Source organism: Cucumis melo, chromosome 2, assembly GCF_025177605.1.
Source record: "Cucumis melo cultivar AY chromosome 2, USDA_Cmelo_AY_1.0, whole genome shotgun sequence".
Classification (NCBI taxonomy): Eukaryota; Viridiplantae; Streptophyta; class Magnoliopsida; order Cucurbitales; family Cucurbitaceae; genus Cucumis; species Cucumis melo.
Window position 1 is genome coordinate 22,014,224 of NC_066858.1, and position 22,233 is coordinate 22,036,456.

Sequence of the window (22,233 nt, forward strand, 5' to 3'; positions counted from 1 at the left end):
ATGTCTCTTGATGTTTTTTCCATCAGTTCATATATTCAGATTTATATGGATTTCTTAAATAGGGGTATGTCTGAAGGACTCAGAAATCTATATTCAAATGAATTACCATATTAGTGAAATTCACTTCGTTGCACTCCTTAACAGTGGCAGAATAAAGAATTCGCTTTCAAATTCTTCTCAAATTCTTTGATCCTTTATGTTTTGAGTCAAGTTATTTCATTAGTGCACTCCTTCATAGAATAAGGGATAAGGACTTCGCTTTCAACTCCTAACGGAGCCTTTTATTTTGAGTCGAGTTATTTCATAATGCACTCCTTCATAGAATAAGGGATAAGGACTTCGCTTTTAACTCTTAACGAAGCCTTTGATTTTGAGTCGAGTTATTTCATAATACACTCCTTCAGAGTCGTTTCGCTTCGTGCCTCTGGACCAATCGTTTCTCAATCTTTGTTAATTAATTCAGCTTGAATCTTAGGCTCCTTTCAGTCAAGCCTCCTCTGCTTTTTTAGCCTTTAGAGTCTCTCATTGAGAACCTTTGTTTTCTTTGAGCCTCCGCGCGCTCTTCATTTTTTAGCGTCTTTCTCGTGGCGGAAAAAGAACAAGAGGAGTTATCGATAGTCGGACTGATTTATTCCATATACTTTGAGTAGGCTTTTTCTTCTTTCTGGTTGGTACTTATAGAAGGCGAGCTTTATTTAAGAGAGAATGGGGAGTGAATCTCACCCGTTTTCATTCTTGCTTCAGTTCAGGCTCCTCTCTCTCTTATTCGTAGTTAGCAAGGAGGAAGGAGTCTAAATCAATGGACATTAATTCATCGGAAAATCTCTTCCTAGCCATTAAGGATTGCAATAATATTAATATGTCAAAATGAGTTTTATTTAGGGGAAATAGCTACAAATATAGCAATTAGATTTGAAATATTTGCATAGCAATATTTTATAAGAATTGAAAATATAGCAAAATATGTTAGTCTATCAATGATATAGTCTATCATTGATAGACCATGTTGAAAATATTGGTCTATCACTAATAGACTGCATAAATGGCACGAGTAACAACTCTAAAGAAGAGAACATAACACAATCACTTTGATAACTCAGTTCGGTGCAATTGCACTTACATCTAAGGGGTCTTGAACCTAATTGAAGAGATCATATATTGAAATTCAAAATGGTTAATAAGTACAAAGTTTTTATTAGAATTAATATCCTCAAGCTATTAAACAAACTTATACTGCACAATCCAGATTTACCAAGGAATCTCCCTCTGAATTGATTGATTCTTGAATCAATCTTGTATTACATTTCACAGGCTCTCCTTGAGTGTGACACTTGTGAATTTACTTTGCTTGCTAGGCTCTTCCTAACACTGGTGATCTCCTCACTCTTGCACACTATTCAATCAATGACCTAGTGTGCAACTTTGTACGCAACACATAGTATAGAACAACCCTTCTGATGTACCAACTTTTTTTAAAAAAAAATAAAATCTTTCAACCAGATCAAATCTTAAATAAATTAAGAATAAAAACCAACCAACTAGAATTAATATTAAGAGAATAAAAATAAATGACGAGTTGTTCATCGATAGAAGTGTATCACCAAAAGTCAAAGGTTGGATGATCTTTAGCGATTTAACGTTAAACGAATGTATTAGTTCAAAATTTGAATGTGGATTATATGTAGGGCAGCTCAAAAGAAGCAAAAGAAGCAGACTTTATGGGCTATGTTGGTACGACCTCCTCAGCCCAAACCATTCTTATTCATTTCCAACTCGCTCCCAACTCTGAGTTTCCATTTCCGAGTCCTCACTGACCGATCTCGCCATCAACTGCGATCTTCCTTCTTCTGCCGGAGACATCAAAGATTCAACAACCTTGAAGAAGCCGCAATTGAAGATCATCCTTATCCAAGTATGTCCCCTAATTCATTTCTCTTTCAAGTTCAACTTCAAAACCCTAGAATCACAGAATTTCAATCCCCATTGAATTGAAAAAGCTTTGGATCAATCACAATCAGATCTGAATCTACCATTTCGCCATGTCCTGTTTAGCCCTTGCCCTGCAGCCTGCTAATGGATCTGATATCCTCCTTCAAACTCGTGAATGGTTCCCTCCTCCAAGAGCGTTAGTTGCCCTAACCTCCTTCCGCCAGACACGTTTGGCCTTCGCTGCCACCAAGCATCAGAGCCACCACGCATCCACCGTCCTTGGTGATGATTCTTCTCTCGCCGACTCTATTGCCTCTCTTGGTGATGATCCTTTGGCTGCCTCTAATGGTCAGGTTATTGTCGGTGCGGAAAGCCGTTACCGAGTTGTATATCGCCTTGTCAATGGCATCTATGTTCTTGGGATTACCACTGCTGATCAAGATAATTCTGTTAATGTCTTTGAATGTATCCATATTGTAAACCAAGCCGTTAGCGTCGTTGTTACGGCCTGTCGTGGTGTTGATGTCACTCCCGAGAAGCTTAGCCGGAAATACGCTGAGATTTATATGGCGTTGGATATTGTTCTTAGGGGTGTCAGCAATATTCGGCTTGCGGCAATGCTTGCTTCGATGCACGGGGATGGTCTTGCGAAAATGGTTCATTCGGCTCTTGATACGGAGAACAAGATTCGTGGGGCTGATAATTGGAATGCTATGGAGGTTCACTCGATTGAACATCAAGCCAATGTGGAGGCATTTTCGAGTGCACGATTTGAGTTACCCGCGGAGACTCTTGAAGCTGGGGATGAAATCGCAGCAACTCTTGCTCCTGTTACTCAGAGTGTGAATGAGCAACAGGATCAGCAGCAGCAGAAGGCTGAGGAGCCCGCTGTTGAACAGGATCCATTTGCGGCTAGTGACATGATTAACAAGCCTGAAGAGCTGGTGGGCGGGTTCAAGAAGACCAAGGATCCTTCTGCTACGGATTTGACTATGGTGTTGGCGGGTCTTGAGGTCCCAACATTGCCACCTGCAGAAGCCACCCAATCAACACATATTGGCGTCGAGGGATTCGAAGGAAACTATGGTGGTATAGAATTCAGTACTGATCAAGCTACAATGGAAGAAACGTTTGAGGGCTTCAGCGATGCTTGGGGTGGAGGATTAGATCCATCTGAGTTCGTGGGTCCTGAGAAGGTTAAAAAAACAGAAGGCCTCGGTGGCTTGGAACTCTTGCAGACCGGACCTGATGGAACGAAAGTAGCTGTTGCTGATGCTACTGGTAAAGGAACGCCACTTGAAAATTTGGTGACTAAGACTGAAATGAAGGGTCCCGAAATGTATATCATAGAACAAATTAGTGCAGAGTTCAGAGAATCACTGTTGGCAAGAGTAGGAATGATGGGAGTCGTATATTTGAAAACTTTGCCACCCAAAACTTCGGATGATAAAGAAACAGAGTTTTCATTTCGTGTTGAGGATACTGCTTCAGTTAAGAGATTTGTTGTGCAGGGTTCTCGTGTTAGCAGTCTTGGAAATGGAATGTTTCACGTGCGTACAGCACCTTCAAATGAACCCATACCAATTATTAAGTATAGTTTGCTACCTAGATTAACCCCATTGCCTTTGAGAGTTCGTCTCATACAGCGCCATAGGGGGACTTTACTCTCTGTGATGATTCAATACGCTGCGAACCCTGATTTGCCGCAACCTTTGAATGACGTGACTTTTACTCTAAAACTACCAGTTGATCCTTCATTGTTACAGGTGTCTCCAAAAGCTATATTGAATAGGTCCGAAAAAGAATTAAAATGGCATGTCCCTGAGATTCCTTTGAAGGGTTCTCCAGGTCTGTTGAGAGCAAGGATGCCTGTGGATAGGAACGAGGAAGATGAAGGAGAAGAACTTGAAGTGGTTGGTTATGTGAAATTTTCAGTTCAGAGTTATAGAACACTATCCGGGATTTCTTTACGGCCAGCTACTGAGGGTAAGACGGACTTCTACGAGACAGATCACAAGTTTGAGTCTGGAGTCTATACGTGCAACTGAAGCCTTGAAAGGTATTTTACCTTACACATGTTTTTATTTTTCTTTCCTTGTATTTTCAGTGAGTTATGTGTATTAGGTTTGTTTGTACCGGCTTAGCTTGTAATTTAGATTTGGGGTTCGTGAAAGTTGTCTATCATTTTTCCATTGATTTCATTTATGAATATATGATTTTGTTTTCTCTGATATAATATGATTGTACATTACCTAATTCTTTTGGCTTCCCCAATCAACTATGCTTGATTTTTCACAAGAAACGTATGTAGAAGGGTAGGAGCTTTTCCCGACATTAAAACATCGGTAATCTTTTATTGATCTCAGTATGTTTTTTATTATCTAACTGATGAAGGTTCTGGGCCTTTTGAACTATACGTTGATTGTTAGACACTAGATTTTGATCCATAATACCCATTAGACGTTTAAAAGATTGTACTTCTTTAATTGTGCCTCCCGGCCCTTGTAATTTTATGAAACTAACTACTGTTATTCCTTGTGTACAATCTTTTTTGTTGGGACAAAAGACTTTGTGTCCCTCTTCTGGAGCTTGATAGCTACTTTAGATGCTAAACTGTAGTTATCCACTGAGGTCATGAAGATCTCTTCTGTAATTTCCTCAGTGTTATTCTAATAGATCCCAAACTGTCCCTGAATAGTTATGAAATAAGAAAGATGTAGAACTACTACATAATCCCAGTAAAACGAGATACTTGGACTCACCCCCTCTTCAGTTCCCGTCTCATTCACTCCTTCCATCTATATAACTTATAACTTATAACTTGGCCAATACAAATGTACCCCTACTAACGTATACCATTCTTAATCTATCAGTAGAGCATTTTGTCTGATAGCATTCCTATCATATTAAACCCCCTCAACTCTTATATTTTCTATTGGCCAAGTCATAGGTTATATAGATGCTGAGTTGCAGCACTTCATTTTTTCTATTACCAATTACATTATTAAACCCCCATCAACTCAATTTCTTTGATCTTTTCAAATGGTAAATTTGAAGCGTGAAAGAACTGGTCCGCTTTTTCCTTGTACTTCTAGGTCGATTCTTTTCTGTAGAATAAAGAATTCTTGTCCATGCCTCAGTAGTTGCCTGGATTTTGCTCATCTTCAACATCCAATTATTTTGTCTTGTGATTATGATATGGAAGCAAGGAAAGGTGACAAGCAAATGGATCAAGTAGAAGGGTGAAAAAACAAAGTCTCAATTCTCCGTTTACCGAGGTTAAGATTCTACATTGCTCTATGTCCTGTTTGGCCATCTTTTTTTTTAACCTACTAATTTATCACCATAGCGTGTATGGTTGAACTTAGAAGAACTTTCAAGGTTTACGAATTTAATTTAATATGCTTTGAAAAATTACCTATCATAGGAGGTCTTATAGGTTTGTCTTATGATAAAAAATGAGGCAGTCTCAATAGATGACTTAATAGCTTATAGGTTCAATCCATGGAGGCTACATTCATCTACCTACAAATCAATTTTCTAAGAGTTTTTTTTACATCTTTTAGACACTTAAAAAACAAATTATTGTGCTTTCTTTTACAATCCCATTAACAATAGTCAATGAAAAATATGGGATGGCTAGATGGATGGGAGCATGATATATTAATGAAACGAATATTAGGAGGCACCTCTAATCTCTCCTTCTCTAGTCTCTCCTTCTATACACTCAAGGTTCGTTTCGATGTGACTATTTTTTGTGTAGTATCTACTTCATCTTTGTGAAGGCACCTCTAGTGTCTCCTTTGTTTGATGTGGCTTCCTTGAGTGGTAGCCAGATTGTAATATCCTAAGTTTAATTATAAGTTTAAGTTTCAAAATTGTCATGTTTATAAGTTTAAGTTTCAAAAGCTTTCAAGTTTATGTCTTGTTTGGGTTCTTGAACTTTAAAAGTGTGCAATGTGTTTGACCCAAAGAGTTGAAGTTGAAGTCCACGCATTATTTGATTCAAGGAGTTCGTGAGTACACAACTAAAAAAATATCATTTATATTTTAGCTCGTTACGTCGTAAACGACAAGCTTTACAACTCTCCTCCACCACTTTTCATTGCCTTCACTTAAACACCTCGAATATCCAATTAGATTTTTTCAATTCTCAATTATGCATAATAGATCTTTTTGGCATATTTGAATTTAAATAATTAATCGATCCATTAGATATAAAATTTAAATTTCAATTGTACTCTTAGTGAAAATCTAAACTCAAATTTTAATAGTGTTGATTGAATAGGTTCATGATTAGCACAAAACAAATTAAAAATTGAGTATATTAGACACTTTGAAGTCATTAAAAATCTATTAGATGCAAAATTGAACGTTTATTTCGACCATTCATCTAAAAGCACATTCTTAGATAGGATAAGAACATTGAATGGCTGCACACAGTGCACAGATAAAGTCCTAAAGTAAGGCCATCTAAATGATTCTCCTTTCCATCAACCTGAAGCCATAATTTTATGGGCATCAATCATAACATTGAAGAAATGATTTGTTTAGTTAAATAGTGAGAAACCATAAAATTCCTCTATACGCTTCAATCAATACATTTTAATTTCACAACTCACATTATGTACATAAGAAAACTATAATGTTGTCTAGTTGACATTATACTCCGCGTGAATGAAACATATTGCCCTATAATAATAAAGTATAATCATCAATCTTCCTCCCAACATATTAGATACCCGAGGCTAACTTTTTGGACATTACAAACCAAAATTATTACAATGAAATTGAGAAGCCTTCCTCAACACTACTCCATTCCATTCTTTTGATAAAGTACAATTAATTACCGTTGCAATTTCCTTTTTTCAAACAAACATTACTCCTTTTCAGAATTTAGAATCAACAAAATGAGTCAAAACAAATATATAGATTTTATTTGTTAGGTTTTAAGATGATAAAAATGTATGCTTTTTTCCTAAAACTTACATTAAAGGTAGATGATGAAGACCATCTACCAAAATTTTGGAGAGAGGGGACAACTTGAATATAACATGCCACTGTACTCCACAATGATGCAAACATCAAAAGAATCATATTTTAAAATTTTCTTCTAAAGAAAAAAACCTTCATAAAATTACCTAAATGGAACGACGAATGAAATAATAATAAATAAAGAAGCCATTACTTGTGTTGGATCTTTTTCAAAGGTGAAGTGCATTTACTAAGAAATACCAAACTTGATTTTAAGAAAAATTGAGAAAAAAAATAAAGACTATATATATCACCAAAATTCTAACAATTATGATTATGATTCGTCGGGATTCTCGTGATTCTCATACATCTCTATGTCAATTGTCACCAACTAAATAACCCAAACTTTTATATATATATATATATATATAAATCAAAATAACTAAAAATAAAAATAAATGCAAATAATAAAAAAGACCTTACCATCATCAGCCAGACTCCGCCACTGTACACTATCCTCTCTTGGACGTGAAGAATATTTAATCTTTTTCATCTTAATTTCAAATTACCAAACTAACCTTCTCGCGGTACTCGAACGTCACACCATCAGCGAGGGCAATATAGTAACAATGAAAATGCAACCGCCGCTCACGTGCTATCCACGTGAAATATACGTTAGGCAGTTAACGACGCCGTTACATCTACACTAGCGTGGTTCTTGCAGCTAAGCGCTCGAAGTATCCTCCAAGTCGCCTCGCCGGAGCTCCGACCGCAGTGGAATTTACTTTTAGTCTCGTTTGATGGAAAAAGCGTTGACGAACTCCGGCGTACTTGTCTGCTTTTAATGTCGCTGAGCTCCATCTCCGCTGGAAACTTCACCATTCCGAACATTAACAAATACCACCGCGGCTTCGATGAGGTCTTTTTGTTTAGTGAATCAGGTTTCAATCCGGTCTTGATTGAACAATTACGATCGATTTCAGCCGTTGGTGAGAAAATCGAATTCGCTTGACGATAGAGCCTACGGTAATCAAGCGATCGGCTATTCCGTTTGAGATTGAATTTCGCACTGTTGGATCGAGAAACAGAGCTCTGCAATCCGGACAATGATTCGGAGCGTTTTCGAAATACAGTCTGTTTTCGACTAATCTCTTCCTTCCAGAAACTCTTATCGGCGGTAATACGCGTAGAGTGATCATTGAGAGGAAGCAATCTACCGCAGAAGATCAGATCCTCTGCGGGAGAAATTTCGGAAGTTATGAATCCAGCGCTGAAGAATTCGAAGAGATCGAGAGGTTCGGAGGAGGACCTACGTGGATTCTTGCGGAAGCTATCGGGATGAGTATGGGCGTCGGAGTTTTCTCTGTCCATGGGAAGATCGGAGAAGGAGAGAGATTCGTCGGATTCGAAATCATCATCGTCTTCGTGTTGATTGCGTTTAGAGGTTAAGGGATTGGATTCGGAGGTGTCGTCCATGGAGATTGTGCGGAAGAAGGAAGATAAAGGAAAAAGGGTGTGTTTGGAATTATGCAAATTTGTGACGATGAAAATGATATATAAATGCACAAAATTTAGTGATAAAGAGAGAGAGAGAGAGAGAGATGATATCAATGTTTCCTTTAATATTTGGATTTTAGTATCAAAGTTTGAACTTTTTCTTTCTTACAAATTAATAAAGGAAAACAAAAACTTATTTAACCTTTGTGTTTGGTGAAAATTTAATCATGTGATGTTTTTTTATATCAAGAATGCAAATATCTTTATAACTGAGTTATGTTCTATGTTTATTTATTTATTTATATAGATAATAACAAAGGTTGTCCAAGGATTTAAAATTTACGAGAGGCCTAAATTAATTTTAAGAAAAAATTGAAAGAACAGATGCACATCTTAAAAAGGAAAAAATGTTAGTCTTAGGTTCTAGATCGACCCGCAAAACTATTAAATATATATACCATACGAAAAATAACTAAGTGTACAGTCTCGAGCACCATACAAAATTCTAACACTACTAGAATTACATGTAACTATATTGAGTTGTTAGGGAAGTGTATTGTAAATAGCCATGATGACTTCATAAAGAAATAGTAAGTAATTTGCCCAGAAGATAAGCTCTAACTTTATTTTTGTGTATTTTGTTAAACCATGTACTCCTTTTATACTAACTTAAATGTTGGAGTGCTTAATAGCTTCAACACTAGAGCAATTTCGAGAATCTTTCACATAATTTGAAGTGCGTAATATCTTCGATACTAGAGTAATTTTGAGAATCTTTCACATAAGTTAGTTAAAATAGCGAAACTAGATTAAGAAAAGTGATTCAAAGATCAAGATTCAAGTCCAAAAGAGATACGTAATGAAAAAAACTATTCAAGATTTGAACGTCAAATAATAAATTAGAATAATCCTAAATGCAAATATTTTCAAGTCATTAAATCTGAATACATCATGTTTTGATCTTTAAACTTTACAAGATATACAAGTGAAATAAAAATACAAAAATAATATTCAAGATCCAAACAAATTTGTGTCATTTTATAATAAAAAGGATTTAAACGTTTAAAGTTTAAACCCTTAAAATGATTAGTTAATTAAATATTTAAGAGAGAGTTATGATTATTTTTTTTAATTTAATTGAGTCTAATGAAAGGATAACAATATTTAACAGAATTATAAAATCTTATGAATAAAGTATTATGTCATTCCTCCTTTAGCAAATCTCATTTAAAAAAAATAACAAATAAAGTATCACGTCATTTCTAATTTTGTAAATCAACAGTGACATTAAAATAATTATGGATAAATATTCTTTCTAGAAAAAAAAATATTATTATTATTATTATTATGTTAAATTGTCAAAAGTAAAACATTTGTCAAATAATTATACTTCATAGAAAAATCAATTTTATCTTTTACTATAAATGAATTGTCAATTTTTCTATATTTGAAACAACCCAAAATATTATAAAAATGAAAAATATTATAAATGATAAAACTGTTAAAAATATTTGTAAAATATAGTGATATGAAATTTTATATTCTATCAATAATATCATTGTATGACTTGGCTTCTACCAATGTACTAATAAAAGTCTATGGTCAATCAGTATATATTATCGATAAAATATAAAATTTTACTATACTTTATAAATATTTTGATTTATTGTGATATATTTGAAAATGTTCATAATTTAAAAAAAAATTGTCAAAAATAAAAATAAATAAAATATTTACGTTGAAATTTGTCTTTTATTAGTTTTTTTTGGACGATGGGTATAAATGGTTTGTTTGTTTGTTTTTTTTTCTACTTTTTTTTTTTTTTTTTTTTTGGAAAACTCTTAATTTCAACGCAGCCTTTATTAAAATGGGAAAATTATTTAAAATCCAAACAATTCCTTTTTCATAAACCCTAAAAACCATACCGTAAAATAACAATTAAAAAAAAGGTAAAGAAATGGAAAAGGAAAGTTGAAAAGTTGAGGTTACCGAAAATTGAAGTATTTTGTTTTGTTATACAAAACTTGTGATTTGAGCCAATAAAATGTAAAGCTTTCGGTGGCGATGGCTTAAACAAAATTTAGTTTCTAGAAGATGAGGGAAGAAAAGGAAGCCATTTGGCATTTGCTTGAGGAGACAAAGACTTTCATTTACATAAATGCAATTTGTAGAATTTTGTGGACTTTTTTTCTTTTCTTTTGGTGGTGATATTATTTAATTATTTGACCTTTTCTCTAACATTTAATTTAAGTTGTTAAGTTAAACACTCATTTATTGTTTACCATTCAAAAATAATAGTTGAATGTATTTGATTCCGTATATAAACGTGTTTTGAAAATTTTATGTTAAAAATAAACCCAATAAAACATTAGGAATAATGAATGTTTTCGATTTTATTATAATCTTCTTACTTTATTTTTAAAACCATTTAAAAAGTAACGTCATATTGAAATTTTATTAATCTTATTATAAAATAAGTTTAAGAAAGAGTTTCGAAAAAAGTATTTTATACAAAAGAAGCCTAAACTTGTAAGCAATTTTTAAGTTGAAAATCTATTTCAATTTTATTTATAAATACATCATTATAATTTTTTACGAGGTAAACTTATAGCTCTCGACTAAATCTCCATTTTAGAGTTTGTTTTGACTTCAGTATAACTATTTTTCTTTGTTTTCAGGTTCTTTTTTCTCTTAATTACAAATTTACAATTATTGTCACGAGAATGTCACGTGTATTTCTTAATTTCCATCTAAAATTTGACTTCAACATCTTTAATCTATGGTCAAACTAATGTTTCAAATACATATTTATCTTAGTGTACAACGTTGAGAAAGATTCTCTTCTTGCACACAATTATCCGCTAATATGATATTTCCAATATTATATTTGATCATAGAATATCATGAAAGATCTTGACTATGAGGATTGTAATAAATACATCATATGAATTCTTCAAATAAAATTATATTTTAAGAACAATGTATAATCATAAAATTAATATCAATTAGAAAACAATAGAATGCTTATGCTTATAATTACAATAACCAATAATATGTGGCCACATGTGTCAATGTCAGAAGTCAGAAAATAAAGGATAATTAGTCAAACTAAAAGTTGTTGACTAGATGAGGTTGAACACATTGAGTACACTTAGAAGTGTAATTAAATGATATTTTGTGAGATTGTAAATAAAAGTGTCATATTCACCAATCAAGTTTCCTTTCCTTCTAGTTTACATTTGTCACCTAATAATGTCTTTCTTTTTCTTTTTCTTTTTTCTTTTCTTTCTATGAGTATCTTAACAAATTTGTTTTTTAAAATCTTATTTATGACATCATTGTTTTGCCTTTTCTCTCCAATAATTTCCTTTATTCAAAAAGAAAAAAAAAGAGAGAAAATTTTGCTATTTTCATTATTTTAAAATTTTAAAACCGTTATTCTTTTGTACTATCTAGAATATTTTGAATCGAATATAATTAATTTTGATCTATTATAGTAATTATTTCTTTGACGATGTTATAACATTTGCTTTTTCAATCAAATCACATCATTAATATATACATATAGCCACACTTGACTAATAATTTATTTATGCTAAATTTGAGTCGAGTGATTTTAGTAGACGAACTAGAGTTCAAACTAGTATATTATTTTTTCCAAGGCTCTGATGCTTAAGTCCTATTAGTGTCAAAGTGGTATTTAGTTGAAAGATGAAAAGATTGCAAAACTTGGTTGGTGGGAGTGCTCCTTTATTTATACTAGAGTACCTAATGCTCCTTTGAGATCTATGCTAAGAGGTATTACGATGTTAGTGAGGTTTATCCGTGAAATGGTTAGGTAACTTGTCAATTGATTGTTTAGGGCTTGATTACCTTTTATGTGTATTAAGAGTTGTCTCAACTCGTTTGTAATACTTTATGAGATGTATATGATCCTTTTCTATTTAAGATGTTCAAACATGTTAGACTTATAGATTTAAAGTATGTGTGTTCTAGAATGGTTGTGCTAATAACAAACTTAATTAGTAAAAAACGTTTTCCTTTTTGTTTGTTGGACTAGATTTACAAAGTAAATGAAATCTCAATGTAAGTAAGGCTTTTAATGCAAAACAAATGTGATTTGGTTTATTCTAAATCATTATATCTCTAACATTTTTCGGATTGGATTTTGAACAGTCATTTAACAATCATAATCAACATAAGACTTTCAAATATAATTTGTATATACATACTCTCTCAAAAATTATATGAGCCTCAATATAGTAACCCAAACCAATAGTATTTACCTAAGTGGCCGATCGGGGTTATAACTAAAAAAACCATCCTCTTTTCTCTACAAAAGAAGATGAACATAAAAAAAAATTAATTATAGAAGAAGAAAAAAAAAGTTCAAGATTTTTGGTTTAAATATATTTTTTAGAAGATCTTTGAAAATAAAAGTAAAAGAAATTGTAGTAATTGTTTTACTCATTCATATGTTTTTTTTCCAAGTAACTGTTTTAAAAGGCGCATCAAGGTGCATACCTAGGTGCGCCTAAGCTCAAAGCGCACGGCTGGAGCTTACTTATGAAGAGGTGAGGCGTTGCTAATGAGGCACGTGCCTTCCTCCAGGCACAATAGGCGCAAAAGGCCCAAAAGCGTGGGCTTTTGTATAAAATTTAGCTAGAAAACTAATATTATAATATTTTATACATTAGAGTTGATTCTCATTTCCACCTTTGTTATTTACTTCTATTTTATAGATTCTTACTCTGCTCCTTCTTTATATATAGTGCACCTCATAAAAAAAAAGTCCTTACTTTTTTGTGCAACGCCTAGGCTCCAAAGGACCACTGCATCTTAGTGCGCTAAGATATTATTTTTGAGATTTTATATATTTGGACGCTCAACTAGGATAATAAGATTAGAAAAAAAAAAGAGTCGAGTATGAATGCTCAATTTTTTCTTCTTCTTTTATTTTCTTTGACTCGAAACAATAAAGAATATATAAAGAAACTAATAAGAGACAATTTCATTAGTAATACCATATTTATTTACATCCTTGCGAACTTTGCTTCTTGTTCTAAGGTAGTAATACATGTGCTATTTTTTCTTTTTTTTTTTTTTGAAACAAATTAAACAACAAATTGGAGAATGATATCAAGAGATCGCAATATAGAAGACACCATTCAAGATAAAGAATATAGAAAAGAGAATATAAAGGCACAATTACTCTTCTCACATCTTTAATGGGGAAGGTGTGAACAAAGGAAATACCTCCAATAACTTGATTCTTTTAGTTTAGGGTTCTCAATAAGACAAATATAATATATCATTCCGAGTTTAAAAAGGAGAGCATGAATAAATTGAGATCACATTTGAATGAATAGATATTGAGGGCATAAAAGTAAGATTAGAAAAAGTTCAAAAAACCTAAAAGTTAATATCTATATCAACAAAGTGTACCTTCCTTTTCAATAGTTCGATAATAAGAACTATAACCTTAAAGCATATTTATTTTAGAACAATCTTACGTTGAGTGACCTCCTAAAAACTTTCCTAACATGTGGAAAGAACCTCTACTGGTTTGTGGGAACAAAGGAAAAGTAGTAGAGATTCAAGAAAATGTAAGGTCATCAGACATCAAATCTGAATTCTGAATCCTATCTGGGACATTGCAACAAGACACTTTTGAAAGGTCATAGTTTTGATACAAACCAAGATCTAATGATGATTGTGCACCAAATCAACCCCTCGTTAAAACTAAGCAAGAGGTTATGAAAATGAACATAAAACCAAATGGGCTGACAAGAAGAATAGCAAAATTAGAGGTTTACTTTGGATAAATGGAACAATGCATTAAATGTCCCTACCTAAATGCAAATGTGATTTCTAAATACAGAATCCACAAATACCCTATAATTAATACAAACTATGCACTCACCATTTCACATCTCATTCATCATTTGGAGCTTGGAAGCAATTGAAATCCCTAGCATCTCTTTCTTCACTTTGGAAGAGAATAGCCTACATGGCTCAGGTAACAAAGAAAGCAGCTCAGACGGCTCAGTAGGGAGCAGACGGCGTGAGCTACTTGGGTAACTAAGAGATTGGCTCAGACGGCACACGCAGCTTGGGACATGACTGCTCGAGGACGGAGGCTTCTTCAACGACAAGGAGAGCACACCCTGGTGCGACAGCGTGCTACGGAGAAGGATGGATGGTGCAACAAGCTCCACGCAAATGGGAGATCGCGACGGCGGCAGCGGGGTTCGTGGAAATGCGACGACAGCAATCAAAGCTTCGCAAACAAACATCGGTTGGAGCAGACATAGTCTGCTCGCTTTAGATCATGACGTCGCGACTGAGATGAAGAAGATGACGATGAATTTAGGGTTTAAAAAAAATATAATGTATATAATAATAATAATAATAATAATAATAATATTCATATTATATTATATTATATTATTTTATAATATCATAAAATTTATATCCTCTTTTTTTTTTCTTTTCCTTTTCAAACTTAAATAACTTTAACACCCAACAAAATAAAATCTTAATAATTGTTGAAAAATTTTACCTCAAAATTTTGACATTAGAAATTCAAATTAAGAATATAAACTTGTGTTTTTTCGTAAATAATTTAAAAAATAAAAAATGGTAAAAATCATAAATTATCCATTATTTTGATATGATTTTATGAATTCAATTTTGAATCTAAAATTTATTAATTTATGTATATTTTTTCGTAAATAATTTAAAAAATAAAAAATGATGAAATTAATAATCCATTATCTTTGTCATGATTTTAGGAATTCAATTTTGAATCTAAAATTAATTAATTTAGGTATATTTTTCGTAAATAATTTAAAATATAAAAACTGGTGAAATTATTGTATTATACTTTATCTTTGACATAATTTTAGAAATTCAATTTAAGAATCTAAAATTAATACATTGTATTTTGTATCCTAAAAATTAGAAGATGTTGAAACTAATGACATATTTTTAGGGTATAATATTTTTTAAATTTAGTTAAGAATTATTGTTTACACCGTGATATCTGATATTTTGTTTGATTTTTTTATCTCAACAAATACATTATATTTGTATGGACAATTGTCATCCGTGGCACATGAGAGATGTATATTAAATTATTATTTCATATAAGATACAAACTAAGTTAAATATTATATTTGGCATTCAAACTAAGTTAAAACCAATTTGTAATTTTATGGTGTGATATATAACAAATACTATTGTTGACATAATTTTAGGGATTCAAAGCAATAATCTTAATTAAATTAAGGTGTACAATTTGTATTTTACAAATTCAAACATTAGATTTCTATTTTACTTCATACAATTTGTATAGAGTAAAATTAAGATGGGAACCATATCTTCCGTGACTTATGGTTATTGTATACTCCATAAATTCAATAATGGTTATCTGTTTTTCTTTACTCTGCTATGCGTTTTCTGTAGCTCTCGGGTTTTAGTTTGATGTAGCGGTCAGATATTAAGAAGATATCCATTATTTTAGGAATAGTTTAAAAAATAGAAAATGGTAAAATTGATGGATATTGCATTATCTTTAGCATGCTTTTAAGAAAGAATTCAATTTTGAATTTAAAATTAATTAATTTATGTATACTTTTTCGTAAATAATTTAAAAAATAAAAAATGGTAAAATTAATGGATATTGGATTATGGATTCAATTTTGAATCTAAAATTAATTAATTTATGTATATTTTTTCGTAAATAATTTAAAAAATACGAAAGGTCAATTTTTGAATCTTTGAAGTTAGTTTTCTTTAATTTCTTGATTCCTCGTAAGTAGTAGATGTTGAAACTAATAACATATCTTTAGGAATTGTTGGAAGAATATAATAATTTTTTGATTTAGTTAATAATTACGGTAAGTGAGCTATTTAAATGTATTCGGGATATGTGATATTTTGTTTGATATTTTGATCTCAATTGTATTCGTATATGAACAATTGTTATCTGTGTAGTGGTAATTTCAAACCAAAAAATGAAAAAATTATTGTGACAGTTTTGCCGTAAATGAAAATAATTTAATAGTTTGCTATTTCTTTTTTATATCCATAAATTTGGTATTCAGTTGGATTTCGTATAACTCAAAACTAAAAAAAAATGTGGATATCTATAATCTTTACCACCATCTGATTCCCGCTAATAAATTGGCAAAGGCCTCAACTTTATTCTGTGCGATGCTTCAATTCTTGCAAGGCCCTTCCTCCACTCCAACAAGACTCTTTCAAAACTTCATACGTTTTCCCAAATCCAAAATTTTCCATTCTTCTCAATTCCAATTCCCAAATCGCCCTGCAACCACAGTTTCAATGGCGAATCTCTCCCCCGACACTACTTCCAAAGGATCCATCACTCACGTTATCTTTGATATGGACGGACTCTTATTGGGTAAATTCCCCCGTTATTGTATTTTCATTTCCATCTTTCAGATCTGTTCATCATATTTCCATATCCTTCTCTCTGCTGCTTCTTACTTATTTATTCTATTTTGGTTCAGCGTTGGTTACTGTAACACTCATCCTCCATCCTACAATGCTAAATTATGTAAATAAATTGAAAGTTTGATTTGATCACCACTTGAATAAGCTGGGCCTGAATGCTTTTTCGGTATAGCATATGATGGGCTTGTTTAACTATTCTACTAGATCTGCACAGACTTCGTGTTAAATTTTTATGAACTAATTGGGAACACTTTTGCTGCAGATACTGAGGGGTTTTACACTGAAGTACAAGAGAGAATTCTGGCTAGGTATAATAAAACGTTTGATTGGTCACTTAAGGCAAAGATGATGGGTAGGAAAGCTATAGAAGCTGCTCGGGTCTTTGTTGAAGAGAGTGGGATTAGTGATTCTCTTAGTCCGGAGGATTTTCTTGTGGAAAGAGAAGACATGCTACGAAGTTTGTTTCCGCAAAGTGAGCTTATGCCAGGTTAGTATTAGCACTTGTGAGAATGACTGATGCTGATGATCAAGTTTCTATAATTACGTCTGATTTCACTCTGTTAGTATTAGCACTTGTGAGAATGAAAAATGAAAATGATGTCTTACAAGGGATTTGAAATTTTCCAATGGATTTTGCCTAAATCTGAAAAATGATTCGGAGATAAAGTACATTGATTGATAGTACCTTTTCTAGCAAGGCAAATTTTCATGGTGAACAGTTAGGAAATCATTTTAGAAAGCTATTCATTTGGAAATGTTTTTATTTGATGATTCTCCATAGACTGTAGTAGGACTGAGTTGTGAATTACGTTCTGGCTTCCCAAACAAAGGGATGTTCTTTTTTGAAGAATGAGGTAAAGGTTGGATTTTTCCTATTGAAGCAGAGTCTATAAATGTTTGTCACCTTTTAGCTGTAAGTTCTACTGTAGAAAGAGGGAGTTTTCCCACGTTGAAAATAGAAATGAAATGAAACAGATCATGTTTGGTTCCCCTTTGCCCTTACCAATTACCGGCTTACTATTGCATTCTCGCTTAAGCTTTCTTTATATGGTTGATTACTTTATTGGATACTCGAGACCCCAAATCTTTCCTTAGAATTGGTTCCACACCGATGTTTGATAGATGGGGGTATAGACTATAGACATACTTTAGGTTTATTACGCCATGTTGCACCAACAAAATAACAAGCCTCGGGCATTGTTTCAGCTGAAAATGATAGAAAATTCACTTTGTTTACATACCTAAACTTTAATTAGACGTATATTCTTTTCAGGATTTTTAGTTCGATAGAAGCTATCACTTTCACAAAGTCGCATACCAAAAAGAGGAAGAAGAGGTGAGAGAAAAATGGGATTTGATTGAGTGGAGGGTTAAGGTGAACATATACTTCAGTAGAGTAGATAGTTTTATATTACTAAAAGGAAAAAGAAGAAAAAAAGAACAATGATAGGAGATTTCGATCTAGGCCTCTTAGACAAGCAAATCTCACTAATTTTGCAGATTTGTAAACACTTTCCAGTTCACAAAAAGTGAATATAATATCTTCTACTTTTAAGGTGAAAATAGGGACTAATTAAGCTAAGCGTATATGAGAGACACAGGTCTCCCACACTTGGAGACTTCATGCTTAGCTTAAAGTCACTCCACCCACTTTCTTAGCCACCTGACAAATTTAAATCAATTCCTCTCACTGGATCACCTGTTCTTAAATATCTATGCTTTTTTTCCATTCACCCGCTAGTGGTACAACCTCACTTAAACGATATCTGTTCTTGTGGTTGATGTCTGAATTAATAATTTTCATTATCATGAATTGCTTTCGGTTACCACCATTTTTTTCCTATTTATTGTAGGAGCTAGCCGGTTGATCAGGCATCTTCATGCAAAAGGAGTACCATTTGGCCTGGCCACCGGGTATATTTAATTTTATATGATAGTTCATTGCTTAGCAGATTTTCATATCATGAATTCCAGCCATCTTGTGCAAATCATTGTTCCTTATCTTTATCTATAGTGTTTGTATCTGTATCTATACCGTTATTATCTGATAATTCTCAACAGATCTCATAGACGTCATTTTGAATTAAAAACACAAAGACATGGTGAACTTTTTAAGTTGATGCATCACATTGTTCTTGGTGATGATCCAGAGGTTAAACAAGGGAAACCATCTCCGGATATATTTCTTGCAGCTGCTAAAAGATTTGAGGTATGGCTGTAACTTTGAATTAAACTCATGGTTCACTCTTTCATTTACTAGCATTCAAATGCTTCCCTTTTCTTTTTCTTTTCTTTTATCATACAATTTGACGATGGCTATGCTACATTTTTTAAACAGGATGCTCCTGTGGATCCGGAAAGAACCCTTGTTTTTGAAGATGCGCCCTCAGGTGTTCTTGCAGCTAAAAATGCAGGAATGTAAGTTTTGGAATCTAAAGTTTTAAGCATAAATTATTTACTATTTTAGCATTTTGACAACACCAGGAAATTCACCTCAATTTGTTTAACTTTACCCCAATAGCCTTCGCAGCACCTCATGTTTACAATTGAGTAATACTTAATCTTTGATACTTCGTACCCACCTTAGTTTTCAATATTTTCTTTGTTTTTTGGATAACCAAAGTTTTCAATGTGAAGTATATTGCTGTTCCATATTGATCCTATGGAGGAAAATTGATACTTGCGGTACCAAACCACCTCCTTTGAATTGCTCCTTTTTCCTGTCCCATATTGAATCTTGCCTCTTTTCTTCCTTCTAATCCTAATTAGTGATTTCTAATAAATCCAAACCAAATGCGATGTCAGAATCTCTTCATTTCAAAATTCCATTCATTTCGGTTCTACATTATATAATGTAGGCAATTATTAAGCCTATTAGTACTCTAGAACTCATTGCTCTATAAGAAGTACGAAAATTTTCATTCATTGTTTTTCTTTTTTTGGTTGATAATTTCAGTTTATGGCTGTGAAAGATTGATTTTGACTAACATCTCAAACTCTTGCCAGCGTTTTCAGCTTTGCATATTCTGTATTTTCACAATGGGGTTCCTTAATTTAAAACTAAAATATTTTCATGTTCATGAGATTTTTGTCTAAACTCAAATATGCAATTTCTTTTGAAGATGATTTGTAAGTTTCAAAATCCTTCATTGATTAAATTATACTTCTAGACCTTCAAGCTTTCTCCTCTTGATACTTGTCCCTATATTCATATCAGTTCTTTGTATTCTTTTAAATGTTTCAGTTTAGTCTAACTCCAAATTATAATTAGAATCTGACATAAAATCATGTAGCAGTTAGCCCCTTAACTTTCATATGCATGCTTATATGACAAATAAAGGTGCCTCGTAAGCATTTAGATATAGGTTGAATTTATGGCACAGGCCTAAATCAATATGTTCACAAAATACAAAAACAAAAATTGAAGTAACAAGGAATAGAAAATAGAATCATAATTTGATTGTTACAATTCTGATTATTGCAATGGAGGAGGCTGAAAAACTTGTGTTGACATTGATAATCAGGAAGGTAATTATGGTTCCAGATCCAAGGTTGGATAGTTCTCATCATGGCAATGCAAATCAGGTATTGAGTTCCCTCTTGGATTTCAACCCTAAGGAATGGGGTCTGCCTCCTTTTGAAGATTCAGAAAGCTAAGGCCCTCCCATTGGGTTCATGTTGCTGAGATACAAAACTCATCATTTCTAACAGAATGGTTAGATTCTTTTATTCCACATTTCAAGAGAAAGGTTCCCATCAAGTTATTTATTAGTTTGCTTGACCTTTCTTGCCTAAACTATGAACATTGATTATCAATATCTATGATTGAAATGGGACTATCATGTTATGTTGCAGTTTCTCCTTTTTGACTTGTTTAGCTATTGATCTTAACAGAGTTGAATCTCAAAATTGTTGTAATTGTTTATCAGAATCTCACATTTATTACTATTATTGTTATTACTTTGGTCTACTTGTTCATATAATAAAACTAAATGTATTCGGCTAAAATGAGTTTATCTCAGTTGAATCTCTCCATTTTTTAATATATTTATCTCATCATTTGAATGTTGTATTTTTGTTCAAAATGTTAAACTTAACTATGAACAAGATGAAATAAACAAAAACGTTCTATCGATTTGAAAGAGACAAATATATTGTCTTTAGTTCAAGAAATAATAGAATATTGAGATTTAAATTAAACTAATATTTGGAGATTGGGATTTAAACTTTGACCATGCTCAAGTTAACGGTGTGACAAAAATAATTTTAGTTATTTTGATCTAACTGATAGCTAAACGAATAAAGATATAATAACTTTTACTCCCATTATTATATTCAAGGTTTAAAATGTTGTAAAATATCGATAGAAATATTGTTAAAATATCAATATTGATAGAGATATTTCTAGACAGTATAAATAGGTTGAGAAATTATTTTAAATAACAAAATTGGTGAATGAGAAATTATTTTAAATAACAAAATTGGTGAAGAGTATAAAAAGGTTGAGAAATTATTTTAAATAACAAAATTGGTGAATGAGAAATTATTTTAAATAACAAAATTGGTGAAGATATTTACAAAAATAATGTTTTGTAAAAAAATGTCTATTTGTAAGATGTAATGTTTTGTTGTTTTATTTTAATGTTAATTTTTACAGCATAATAGAAATGTCTTTTCGTGAATGTCACTGTGTAAATTTTTTCTTATAAAAACAAAATGTGCCAAATGAAAATTTAATACAATAGCTCCAAAAAAGAAAAGAAACATGAAAGACGTTATGTGTGGAAAAGGAAGGGAGCATGGTGGTAGGTGGGGAGTTCCCAACTATAAAAGGCAACTTGCATTTACCTTCATTCCATCAAAAACACATCCACACATCACTCAACTAACAAACCAACGCCCAATAACACACCACCTCACCACTTACATTTCTTGGTTTGTTGTTGAGATCTCTCCACCACATATGCACATTTTTAGTTTAACTACTTCCTTTGTATCCAAGCTTACATAATCCATCCCTCAAGTCATTCAAGATTTCCAAATTTATTTGATGTAATGTAGAACTTTGTTCGGTTAGTTAACATTACATAGTGTTTATCGTATCAATTTCGAAGTTAAATATTTGATTTCCACTCCATGCTTTAATACTATACCTTTGCAAATATATATATAAACTTCACATGTCACTCAAATATTTCTTATTTAATCATTTTAGATTTCTTATTTAATCCTTTTAGTTGATTACATTTAACACAAATCAGAGTGGCGCAGCGGAAGCGTGGTGGGCCCATAACCCACAGGTCCCAGGATCGAAACCTGGCTCTGATAATTGGAGTGGCTTCTGCAGCAATT

General features: G+C 32.5%; 3 protein-coding genes across 3 annotated transcripts; 2 read left to right on the forward strand and 1 right to left on the reverse strand.

Moving 5' to 3' along the window:
* Window positions 1–1,711: 1,711 nt before the first annotated feature.
* Window positions 1,712–4,185, forward strand: LOC103494266 (uncharacterized). Its single transcript, XM_051080958.1, has one exon. It carries the CDS (start codon window positions 2,040–2,042, stop codon window positions 3,975–3,977), a length of 1,938 nt encoding a protein of 645 aa, XP_050936915.1. The 5' UTR covers window positions 1,712–2,039; the 3' UTR covers window positions 3,978–4,185.
* Window positions 4,186–7,185: 3,000 nt separating this feature from the next.
* Window positions 7,186–8,468, reverse strand: LOC103494265 (uncharacterized). The gene has a single exon (XM_008455384.3). The coding sequence runs from the start codon at window positions 8,377–8,379 to the stop codon at window positions 7,579–7,581; it is 801 nt and encodes a 266-aa protein (XP_008453606.1). The 5' UTR covers window positions 8,380–8,468; the 3' UTR covers window positions 7,186–7,578.
* Window positions 8,469–16,571: 8,103 nt separating this feature from the next.
* Window positions 16,572–20,889, forward strand: LOC103494264 ((DL)-glycerol-3-phosphatase 2). Its single transcript, XM_008455383.3, has 6 exons — window positions 16,572–16,828; window positions 17,144–17,368; window positions 18,735–18,795; window positions 18,943–19,090; window positions 19,220–19,299; window positions 20,406–20,889. The coding sequence occupies exons 1-6, from the start codon at window positions 16,618–16,620 to the stop codon at window positions 20,536–20,538; spliced, it is 858 nt and encodes a 285-aa protein (XP_008453605.2). The 5' UTR covers window positions 16,572–16,617; the 3' UTR covers window positions 20,539–20,889.
* Window positions 20,890–22,233: the final 1,344 nt, after the last annotated feature.

Bases quoted from the DNA above. Each gene is read 5' to 3' on its own strand.
- LOC103494264 (XM_008455383.3), top strand. From the start codon at position 16,618: ATGCTTCAATTCTTGCAAGGCCCTTCCTCCACTCCAACAAGACTCTTT. The intron at 16,829-17,143 runs GTAAATTCCCCC...CTTTTGCTGCAG, and splicing joins TATGGACGGACTCTTATTGG to ATACTGAGGGGTTTTACACT. The intron at 19,091-19,219 runs GTATGGCTGTAA...TTTTTTAAACAG, and splicing joins CAGCTGCTAAAAGATTTGAG to GATGCTCCTGTGGATCCGGA.
- LOC103494265 (XM_008455384.3), bottom strand. From the start codon at position 8,379: ATGGACGACACCTCCGAATCCAATCCCTTAACCTCTAAACGCAATCAA.
- LOC103494266 (XM_051080958.1), top strand. From the start codon at position 2,040: ATGTCCTGTTTAGCCCTTGCCCTGCAGCCTGCTAATGGATCTGATATC.